This window comes from Cibotium barometz, chromosome 24 (genome assembly GCF_041138505.1).
Source record: "Cibotium barometz isolate CiBa-2024 chromosome 24, ASM4113850v1, whole genome shotgun sequence".
Taxonomy (NCBI): Eukaryota; Viridiplantae; Streptophyta; class Polypodiopsida; order Cyatheales; family Cibotiaceae; genus Cibotium; species Cibotium barometz.
Window position 1 is genome coordinate 9,969,023 of NC_141069.1, and position 11,258 is coordinate 9,980,280.

The following is an 11,258-nucleotide window of genomic DNA, read 5'->3' on the forward strand; positions in this document are numbered from 1 at the left end:
TCTAGATCAATGGGGTCAAGAGTTGCCAGAGCTTCATACTTGTTCCCTAGTATGAGCACCTGTCCTTTGGCATAGGCTCCTTTACCTTGGCCTTAGGAGGGAACATTTGTATTTTTGGGCTATAGGAGTACGTGTGAGTGGGAGCTTACCTCCTAAAATAGAGCCTTGCTCTTTGTTGGCTTTATACTCTCTCTTTCATCATGAGAATTCCGTGGCCATTGGCTCTTTGTTGGCTTTATACTCTCTCTTTCATCATGAGAATTCCGTGGCCATTGGCTGTGGATCGTCGGGCATGGTGATAGGAGACTTGGGAGGCATCTCCTGCAAGGGGCTCTGATCCTAGCCCGCCAGAGCTAGAGGTGCAGCTCGGTTGGGGCCAATCTTTGGTGAAGTGTCTAGATTGCTTACACTTGTAGCAAGAATCTCGGATTTGACAAAGGCATTAAATTCAATACCTTATGGGTTCTTTAGGGAGAGGATGTTGGAGGTGTCATTTTGCTTGTCCCAGAGTATATAGCATCGACACCGCCCTTGGCCTTCATTAAGCTCCAATTGAGGGAAATACAGGACCCTGCTAGTAGGAACACTAGCCATCGTGGGATCCATGTAAGCAAAGATAAATCATTTTCTCAATGTGTTCATAAGGCCTTATATGATGATGATGTCCATTCCTTTCAAAAGATAATGCAACAAATATGCATAAGGGGATCTTAGCCTTATCAATGGCACTGTCTTGCCCTTGTACAAATGGTTTATGAGCATGATTAATAAGTTATATGATGCATACAAGCTCAAAAATCCCATTATCCCAAGCAATGCTAATGCAAAATTATACCTTGTTTTGGATTAACAAATTGATCACTCAAATCAAGGGAAAAAATAAGATTTGATGCTTTATATAGGTTTAGCAACATCCAAATATTTATTTCCAACTATACAAGGTCCAAAAAACCTTAGATGATTAGCACTAATCAGGTATTAGTCAAAGTAATTTTTTGTTAATTGTGCATAAAATACCTTGATTTGTAGAGCACCGTTGGAGGGGAAAATCAAGGGGCTTTTTCGATGTGAAGCTTTGGTAAGCTGTAGCAGGTCCCCAACCATAGGGATGATCCCTCAATGGCTAAAAAACACTTTAATTGATTAGCATTAATTACTTGATTAACAGAGGTGATTTTTTGGTTGCACTATATGTGTAGTGAATGTACTTACAAAATGTATGCTTTGTAGGAGTGTCTTATGCCCATAGGTAATTCTAGGATGTCCGAGAAGCTAATCCATATCGAGCGTTCGGGTATTCGTTTTGCAGAACGTGCTCCAGCTTGAAGGCCGGGGGTAGTACCAAGGAATGAGATGAACCAGGCTTTTCGTTGTAGCTAGGGACCAGAGTGCATATAGCGTCTCTCCTGAGCAAGGGATCCCATTAGGATCTAGAAGAATCCCTCGCTAGCAAAGTAGAAGCGACAGACAAGGGAGGCTTTGCCTTGAAAATCATCTTTTAAAGTCTTCCTCCCGAGAGTATGCCTTGAAAACCATCTTTTAAAGTCTTCCTCCTGAGAGTATGCACCATGTGAAGTTTAGGTAGGCTCTGCAGTCAACCACTTTCTTGAACTCGAGGTAGACTTTATCCATGGGGAGAGAAACCCTAGCAGTTAAAACTTTCTTGATGGTGGCCGTGGATTATGGTTCAGTTTGTGGCGCGAGACTTTGCATGGTATTAGAGGCCATAGGGGCAATGGACAAGGTGTCGGCATAGGAAAAAGTGATAGTGAGACAATATGTTTCGCCCTCCACTCCTAAAAATAGATACTATCACATGTGATGCAGGGGTTGTCTCATTCAGTCTAGTGCATGAGGGCAAATCTATCCGTGGTAGATTCTCGCATGCGTTGAAGCTAGGAGTCCACCCATTTGGTCTAGCTTTATTCTCAAAGTGACATTGGCATGCTTACCGTAGGGCTGTATCTGACCCTATCACATGGCATGCACCATGAGGTGGTGGCACTCGAGTGGGACTACGAATAACCAACGACGGCGAAGGAGCCGCAACGCCACTCCGCACCGAGAAACCCTAACGAGATCTCTTGCTTCAAGCTCAGTCTCTCTGCCACCACATCCAAAATCAAATTGTAAGGTTAGCCTTCATCTTTCCATCGTGCACCATCACATGTGACAGCATTGCGATTGCTCCAAATAAGGAAATATTATCTAGCTGCATCACTACATCTAACATTATTCTCTCCCTGTAAATAAAAGGTTACAAAAAAACATATTAACTGGGGAGATAGTATAGATAGTGTGTGAAATATGTAGTATAGAGTCATAGGCAGAAAAATAGAATATGGCACCAAAATGTTTTTTGCATTTCCATTAAATACATTATGTGAGATTTTCAAGAATAAGAGTGCTTTTCTAAGGTTTCATTTTAGTATGTAACGATTGATGCTTGAAAAAGTCAATGAAATGTTGTTTTATGATGTGGTGCTTTTGCTGAATATGAAACAATGCATATATATGGGAGGGCTGCTGGTCGGCCTAGAGATGGTGGGCTGTCGGCTAGCAATACAAGACCAAAAATCCCAAAATAAACCCCTTTTAGGGCTGGTTAAAATACCGTTTTCACACATGTCGTGCCCTCCAGAAAGCTCCAGTCAACTCTATCATAAGCTTGCTCAAAATCTGGCAGGAGCACAATGATGTCCTACTACCGTATCTTGGCCGAAGCTGTGGCCTCCCAATGATGTCCCCCATATCCTCTCTATTTAAGGCAATAAAATGATGACCCCTCATATCGTTTCTATAGAGGTAGAAGTAAGACTCGATCACAAGACCTTACCCGAAAACACACACACGGTTCACCAATTGCTCTATGTATATATATATATACAGAGATGAGAGCTAGAAGTAAGACTCGATCACAAGACCTTACCCGAAACACACACACGGTTCACCAATTGCTCTACCGCACTGCTCGTAAGATCTTACCCTTGGGAGAAAGTCACGTACGGCCACATGAAAGTATTTAGAGCCTTTCTCCCAAGATCTTACCCGCTCTAACTACTTTAATGTGGCCGTACGTGCCATTTTAGGAACTTCATGTAGTGTAGCGGAGATGCAGGCATCACGAACACGGACCGAGTGCTTGTGGAAGCAGTACTGGAGGGATCGTGGGACCAACGACAGAGCAAAGTAAGTGGTTGTCTTTCCTTCCTTGCTTAATAGAAGTGGTGATGCTCCCTTGATTAGTTAGATTCCCACGAGTAAGGTTTTCATGTCGCAGACGAACCCAAGGGCCCCAGATTTCAAGCATTAACTTAGACTTACCCAGGAGTCCTATGGATGGACGGTATTTGCATTTCAATATGGGTCAGAGACAGGCTTAGTCTTTTGGTAACAGAAGGGCCTTGCCCTGTTCAGGGAAAGTACAAAGAACAAGAACAAGATGAAGGGAAAGAAGTAGTAGTGAAGAATGGTGCTGCCAGTAGTGGTGAAGAATGGTGCCGCCAGTGGTTGGAGGATGCGTACCTTAGAGGAGGCACTTGTTTCCTTGGAAGAAGGGGTCCTGCCCCAGCCTTCCATTGAGGACTTTGCACATATCTTGCACACGTGCAAGAAGGAGAGAGACCGAGCGCATGTGTTGCGCTTGCATGCCTACATGAGCAAAAGTGGGTTGGAAGCTCATACATCACTGGGGAACTACCTGGTTTGGATGTTGGTGGAAGTTGGAAGCATGCACGATGCCCAGCAGGTTTTTGATAGGTTGGTGTATCGGAATGACCGGTCGTGGAATTCCCTCATCACAGGTTATCTCAAATGTGGGAAGCCACAACATGCTCTCACTCTATACCGGAAAATGCAGAAGGATGATTCTCTACATCCCAATGGGCATACTTTCGTGGCCCTATTGAAGGCTTGTGCAAAGATGAAAGATATAGAAAGAGGCCTTGAAATACATATGGGGGTTGCGAGAACAGGGTTGCTTGAGATGGACCTTTTTGTTGGCAGCATCTTGGTTGATATGTATGCCAAATGTGGCTCACTTGCCAAAGCACAGCAAGTGTTTGACAAGCTTCCAGTTCGAAACGTAGTCTCGTGGAATGCACTTATGACAGCATATGCCAAACATGGGCATGGTGAGAAAACACTCAAGTGTTTTGAAAAGATGCAACTCGAGGGTGTCTCTCCAGATGTTGTCACGTTTGTTTGCAGCTTGAAAGCTTGTGGCAGCATAGGAGCCACAAACAAGGGCCAAGAAATACATGCCGAGGTTGAAAGAAAGGGGTTGTTGGAAAGAGACCTTGCTGTTGGCAACACTGTTGTTGATATGTACGCCAAAAGTGGCTTGCTTGCCAAAGCACAGCAAGTGTTTGACAAACTTCCAATTCGAGACATAGTCTCGTGGAATGCACTAATTGCAGGATATGCTGAACATGGGCATGGTGAGATAGCACTCCAGTATTTTGAACAGATGCAACGTGAGGGTATCTCCCCGAATGCTGTCACGTTTATTTGCAGCTTGAAAGCTTGTGGCAGCATAGGAGCCATGGACAAGGGGCGAGAGATACATGCTGAGATTGAAAGACAAGGGTTGTTGGAAAGAGACCTTGTTGTTGGCAACGCCTTGGTTTATATGTATGCTAAAAGTGGCTCACTTGCCAAAGCACAGCAAGTGTTTGACAAACTCCCAGTTCGAGATATAGTCTCATGGAATGCACTAATTGCAGCATATGCCGAACATGGGCACGGTGAAGAAGCACTCAAGTATTTTGGACAGATGCAACTTGAGGGTGTCTTTCCAGATGCTGTCACGTTTGTTTGCAGCTTGAAAGCTTGTGGCAGGATAGGAGCAACAGACAAGGGCCAAGAAATACATGGGGAGATTGAAAGAAAGGGGTTGCTGGAAAGCAACCATTTTGTTGGCAACACCTTGGTAGATATGTATGCCAAATGTGGTTTGCTAACCAAAGCACAACAAGTGTTTGACAAACTTCCAGTTCGAGACGTAATATCGTGGAATACACTAATTGCAGGATATGCTGAACATGGGCATAGTGAGGAAGCACTCAAGTGTTTTGAACAGATGCAACTTGAGGGTGTCTGCCCGAATGCTGTCACATTTGTTTGCAGTTTGAGAGCTTGTGGCAAGAAAGGAGCCACAGGCAAGGGCCAAGAAATACATGCTAAGGTTGAAAGAACGGGGTTGTTGGAAAGAGACCTTGTCGTTGGCAATACCTTGGTTGATATGTATGCCAAATGTGGCTCTCTTGCCAAAGCACAGCAAGTGTTTGACAAACTTCCAATTAGAGATGTAGTTTCGTGGAATGCACTTATTGCAGGATATGCTGATCATGGGCATGGTGAGGATGCACTCAAGTATTTTGAACAAATGCAACTGGAGGGTGTCTCTCCAGATGTTGTCACTTTTGTTTGCAGCTTGAAAGCTTGTGGAAGCATAGGAGCCACAGACAAGGGTGAAGAAATACATGCTGAGATTGAAAGAAAGGGGTTACTGGAAAGAAGCCTTTTTGTTGGCAGTGCCTTGGTGGATATGTATGCCAAATGCGGTTTTCTTGCAAAAGCACAAGAAGTGTTTGACAAGCTTCCAGTTCGAGACGCAGTCTCGTGGAATGCACTGATTGCTGGATATGCTGAAGATGGGCATGCTGAGGAAGCACTAAAGTGTTTTGATCAGATGCAACTTGAGGGTGTCCCACTGAATGCTGTTGCAGTTGTTTGCAGCTTGAAAGCTTGTGGCAGCATAGGAGCCACAGACAAGGGCCAAGAAATACATGTTGAGATTGAAAAAAAGAGGTTCCTAGAAAGAAACCTTTTTGTTGGTAGCACCTTGATCGATATGTATGCCAAATGTGGCTTGCTTGTTAAAGCACAGCAAGTGTTTGACAAGCTTTCAGTTCAAGATGTAGTCTTGTGGAATGCACTAATTGCAGGATATGCCGAGCATGGGCATGGTGAGGAGGCACTCAAGTATTTTGAACAGATGCAACTTGAGGGTGTCTCTCCTGATGCTGTCACATATGTTTGCAGCTTGAAAGCTTGTGGTAGCATAGGAGCCACAGACAAGGGTCAAGAAATACATGCTGAGATCGCCAGGAAGGGGTTACTGGAAAAAGAGCTTGTTGTCAGCAACACCTTGGTTGACATGTATGCTAAATGTGGCTCACTTGCCATAGCACAGCAAGTGTTTGACAAGCTTTTGGTTAGAGATGTAGTCTCCTGGAATTCACTGATTGCAGGATATGCCCAGAGGGGAGATGGTGAAAATCTTTTCCATGTCTTTGACAGAATGGTAGGAGAAGGTATAAAGCCAGACTTGGTCACCTTTGTTATTGTTCTCAACGCCTGCAGTCGCACATGTCTATTTTATAAGAGCCAGACGTACTTTGAGGCCATGAGCAAAGACTATGGCATTGTTCCAAGTCTTGAGCACCACACTTGCATGGTTGATCTCCTTGGTCGTGCTGGCCAATTAGACAAGGCAGTAACAATGATCAAGAAGATGCCATTCTGTCCTAATCTTGCAGTGTGGCATACTATGTTGGGTGCTTGTAGAATTTCGGGAAATGTGGAACTTGGAAAACAAGCATTTGAACATGCAGTGAATTTGGACAAAAAGGATGCTGCAGCTTATGTCTTAATGACTCAAATTTATGCCGGTGCTGACATGCAGGACCAAGCAAACAAGGTAGAAGCAATGAGAGTGGTTATATGACATTTTTTGATGATTTGAAGATGTATTATGTCTTAATGACTCAAATTTATGCAGGTGCTGACATGCAGGAGGGAGCAAACAAGGTAGCAGCAATGAGAGTGCTTATGTGACATTTTTTGATGATTTGAAGATGTATTATGTAGGCAGTGAGAAGTTGGGTATTACATGTGCCCTATTTGTGTACACCCAAGGGGACACCCTTGCACCTCCAAAATATATGTGTTGTAAAACGACTGCTCTTTGGCAAATGGAAATTATATCCAAGATAGAGCAGCTAAGGATTCTTGTCAAAGATAAAGAATGGGTTCATGTTTTTGAGGAAGGAAAGGGTATCTGTGGGGACTAGTCGTGACAATAGAGCAACGGCAGTAGCCATTGCCCCTTTTACTTGAAATGTTGATGCTAGAATTATTGAGAATTTTACCACGAGATGATTGTCCCACATGTTCGTGTTTCTTAGTATGCACCATATGAGTATGTTCTTCGTGTAAAGCATTGGAAGCATGCATATCATTGTCCCTGCCTCTTGTGTTGACATCTTCAACATTTAATGTACGGTTGTCCATAGTGTTCCAAGTGTAGAGATAGCTAGTGTTCACGGTGATCATCTTTCACGATGGAAGTGAAAGAGAACCGTATGCTCTTTGATACCAATGAAATTCCACTGATCGGTGTGGAATGTTTGGCTGAACATAATGCTAATTAATACACTTAAATAACTAAGATTTAATGGACAACAAGCACAATACAAGATGTAATTTGCTGAATTTACAAGAGATGCACAATGAGGCTGAACGGTCGGCCCCTCCCTCAAATAATGTATATTGATCTTGGTGGAATGAAGTACAAAGTGTTATAGGTATTTTTGAACATATTTTCATACCAATACATATGAATATAATATTACAAACAATCTGTTAGTAGAATCAAGTACATAGTGTTATGGACATTTTTGACTAGATTTTCATACCAATGCATATGAATACAATATCAATGGAGATCTTCAACTCACACTACACTCTTAAGTACCCATGTTTCCTACCATATGCTTTCTATTGTTTCACCCACACATGGTATACACAATCTACAAGAGAGCACGCCTGACAAGAGAACGCTAGAGAGGGTATGTGAACATGGAGTCCTACTCCTCCCTCCTATTGGCAAAAGTCTTCGCAATGAAAGCATTTGGAGTTGAAATCTTCAATTTATCGTTGCAACAAAAGTCTTCAAGTAGCTGTAGGGAACTATGGGAAAAGCTTCTCCTATGGTTCAACTTGAGAAAGGAAGGTTGAAATCAGGGTTTTCAGCCAAAAGACCAGAAATTACAACAAAGAAAAGGATTGTTTTGTTGAATTTCAGCCATTAGGAGGGTGTAGGAGAGTGAATATGGCTTGTAAACACTTTTGGGAGCATGGAAAACACTCTTACATGCTTGGATATGGAGGAAGGAAGGAGAATGTGTAGAAAATACAACCAAAGAGCCTCTGGAAAGGAGGCGCCAACTTCTAGAGGGAGGAAGAAGAGAGATGATGAGATGTCCACCTTGGGTGGTGTCAGGAAGAGAGAAAGAGAGGTAGCGTCCAAGTTGGGAATGACACATGGCTATCTGCTCTCTTTGAATAAAGGGGATAAGGTCTAGGTGGTGGATACTAAGCTTTGTCCACCTCGGGAGACATCAGTGTGTACGAACATACGGCTGGTCATAATTTATAAGTGAGTTTTGTCGCCCAAAAATAAAGTATGTACACACTCACTTATAAAGTAATGGAAGACCCTAAGTCTCAGTTATGACCCCAATACCTACCATCACATGCCACATATAATCATGTTAGCATAGTTTGTATACACTAGCTCATAAAGTAATGGAAGACCCTAAGTCTGAGTTATGACCCCAATACTTACCACCTATAACATGCCACATAACCATGTCAGCATAGACAGTTTCACATGCACGAAAGGGGTGGACGTCCCTTGGAACTACATAATGGTCAAGCAAGCATGAAAACAACATGCAAATTCAATTTGCAAGCAAGCACATAAGGATAGTATGCAATGCAACATAAGGATAGTATGCACATAAGGATAGTATGCAATGCAACATTGGTATGGACAATCCCTGGAATTACACAATGGTCAAGCAAGCATGAAAACAACATGAAAATTCAAATTGCAAGCAAGCACACAAAGATACTATGCAGTGCAACATTAGTATGGACAATCTTTATGTGCAAGCAAGCACTTAAAGATACTATGCAATGAAACATTGGTATGCACAATCTTTATGTGCAAGCAAGCACATAAAGATACTATGCAATGCAACATTGGTATGGACAATCCCCGTTCATGAGACTATATCAGAATAAACTTATTCCAGGCAAGTACATGAGGGTACCACAGCTAATGGAACACCAATCCTCCAAGCATGTACACACATGCACAAGTCCCAATAGAAAGTCAAATCCACAGTATCATGTGATTGGCATCAACTCCTTGCATAACTATTGTGGACGCTAGTCAAATGTATATACATAATGAGAAAGAAAGGGTGGACCAGTTCAGTGGCCAAATGGTGACCAACCAAACAACAACACACTAGGTAGTTAAGGAATAAAGAGCAGTATAAACAAGCTTACTATTGTATGGTGTGTATGCAAGAGAGAGAGAAAGAGAGAGAGGGATTTAATTATCATCTATTAAAGACCCAAAGGGTCTACGCAATAAAAACTAAGTACATGTGATATATGTATAACCTAAAAGTCATGAACATAGAAAGGGAAAAAAAAATTGTTTGTTTAAAATAGGGCCCAAGTGGTGCATGTATAATGAAACAAGTATGTGCTATCATGTGGCATCATTTAGATACATATGATCAAGTATGTGCATCCTTTGGATACGTACGATCAATGTCCACATCTTATGTTGGTGTCACACTCTATGTTGTTAGAGTATGTCCTTAATTTGAAGCTGATGGGAAGAGAGCCTGGGTCTTTTGTTGTGGGGTAGGACGGAGGGTGTGTGTGTGTGTGTGGAGAACTAGGAGTTGGAGGTGGCTCTTTGAAGTAACCGTGCCCTCTCTTTGAGCACTCCATGTGAGTGGGGTCAGAATGCCTAGAGATTTGTGTGTATGGTTCATATGAAATGATGAAGTGCCTCCCATATCTCCTCTGATGTTGTCTAGACTGAGCATTAGAAGTGGTAGTCTGATGAGTGCAAAGAAATCTTTAACAAGCATCTAGGTGGTATCTCGAATTTTTGCATGTAGCCTCACTAAATCTTCTCTATGATGGCATAGCTCTAGCAAGTTTATTCCCAACACATAACAAGTGTTGAGATGTCAAGCTCAACACGAGCTGATATCATGATGCCATTCCACATTTACACCATTGGCGTGTTTGACTGACATGATGGATCTTCGCAAGTGATTCTATAGCTGGACTACACCTATCTAGTCCAACAGAGTTATGGCATGCTTATCTTGCTAGCTCACCTATTTAGCATGTTCACATTATGGATCGCTGTATATAGTACTCTAGTACTTATGTTGGATTTTCACTTATCTTTTGTAGCCTTGTTTTGAGAAGAAGAAGAAGATTTTTACCCTTCCATTCTTTTGTGTGTGTGTGTGTGTGTGTGTGTGTGTTATCCATTGTTATATGGGTGTGTGTGTGCTTATTGCAAGAGCTCAAGCTCTCTCTCCTCCCCTAATCTTTTCATAGTATCAGAGCCTTGTTCAAGCTAAGGAGCTCAATAGGGCAAGCAAAGGAAGCCACGAAGGCAAAGGAAGTAGTACACATGTGTTATGATAATGACAGGAAATACTATAAAAGATTATTTATATGTAAAATGTTTGCATATAAATAACGTTTAGGGGATTTCAAATTGAAAATACCTAAAGAAATGGTTATAGGCATTAAGGTTAAAGTAAAAGGGATGTAGATGGTGCACAAGGGAAGCCCAAATGCCACAGAAGTAGGCGCCTCCTTCTAGGGGTAGTTGAGGAGGCATTGGAGAGTGAAAAGGCCATGCCTAGCTAATGAAAGGTTGAAGTTAGAAGGTCATGCATCACTTAGGCCTATATAACCATGTGTTTAGGGTCTATTTGGGATATGGTTGGGTGGAGAATCAAAGTTCTAGTCTTGCAAATCCTCAAGCTTATAATGTAAGGAGCATTACATTGGAGAGAAGGAGATAAATAAAGATGTGGTCCATATTTTTCTACAAAAATAGCAAGATTTGCATCTTTTAAGAAATGTGCTTGATCATAACTATCCCATTGAAGCTAACCTATCCTTATAAGGTAAAGCTTATAAGTGGTGGATGAGTTTATTAGAAGCTAGGCAAGTATCCGATTCTTGGGATTCATTCAAGGAATTTTTCTTAAAGGAATATCTTCCTGAAAATGAAGAAGATTGGATTGGGAGGAGTGGGATAATTGTTCTATGGAACAAAAGAATTTAAATCTCACTTAATATATAACTATAGAGAAATTGTCTTAAAACTTAAGGGAATAGACAATTTTCAAAAAGTA

The 11,258-nt window shown here is 42.0% G+C and overlaps 1 protein-coding gene across 2 annotated transcripts; it reads left to right on the forward strand.

Moving 5' to 3' along the window:
- Window positions 1-2,900: 2,900 nt before the first annotated feature.
- On the forward strand, window positions 2,901-7,148 carry LOC147624893 (pentatricopeptide repeat-containing protein At2g39620-like). 2 transcript variants are annotated; one of them, XM_086818139.1, is made up of 3 exons: window positions 2,901-3,189; window positions 3,281-6,703; window positions 6,785-7,148. In XM_086818139.1, exons 2-3 carry the CDS (start codon window positions 3,470-3,472, stop codon window positions 6,815-6,817), a joined length of 3,267 nt encoding a protein of 1,088 aa, XP_086674265.1. In that variant the 5' UTR covers window positions 2,901-3,189; window positions 3,281-3,469; the 3' UTR covers window positions 6,818-7,148. The 2 variants fall into 2 exon arrangements, with proteins under 2 accessions (XP_086674265.1, XP_086674266.1); XM_086818140.1 differs by having other exon boundaries at window positions 2,913-3,189; window positions 3,418-6,703.
- The last annotated feature ends 4,110 nt before the right edge of the window (window positions 7,149-11,258 follow it).

Bases quoted from the DNA above. Each gene is read 5' to 3' on its own strand.
- LOC147624893 (XM_086818139.1), top strand. From the start codon at position 3,470: ATGGTGCTGCCAGTAGTGGTGAAGAATGGTGCCGCCAGTGGTTGGAGG. The intron at 6,704-6,784 runs GTAGAAGCAATG...AAATTTATGCAG, and splicing joins TGCAGGACCAAGCAAACAAG to GTGCTGACATGCAGGAGGGA.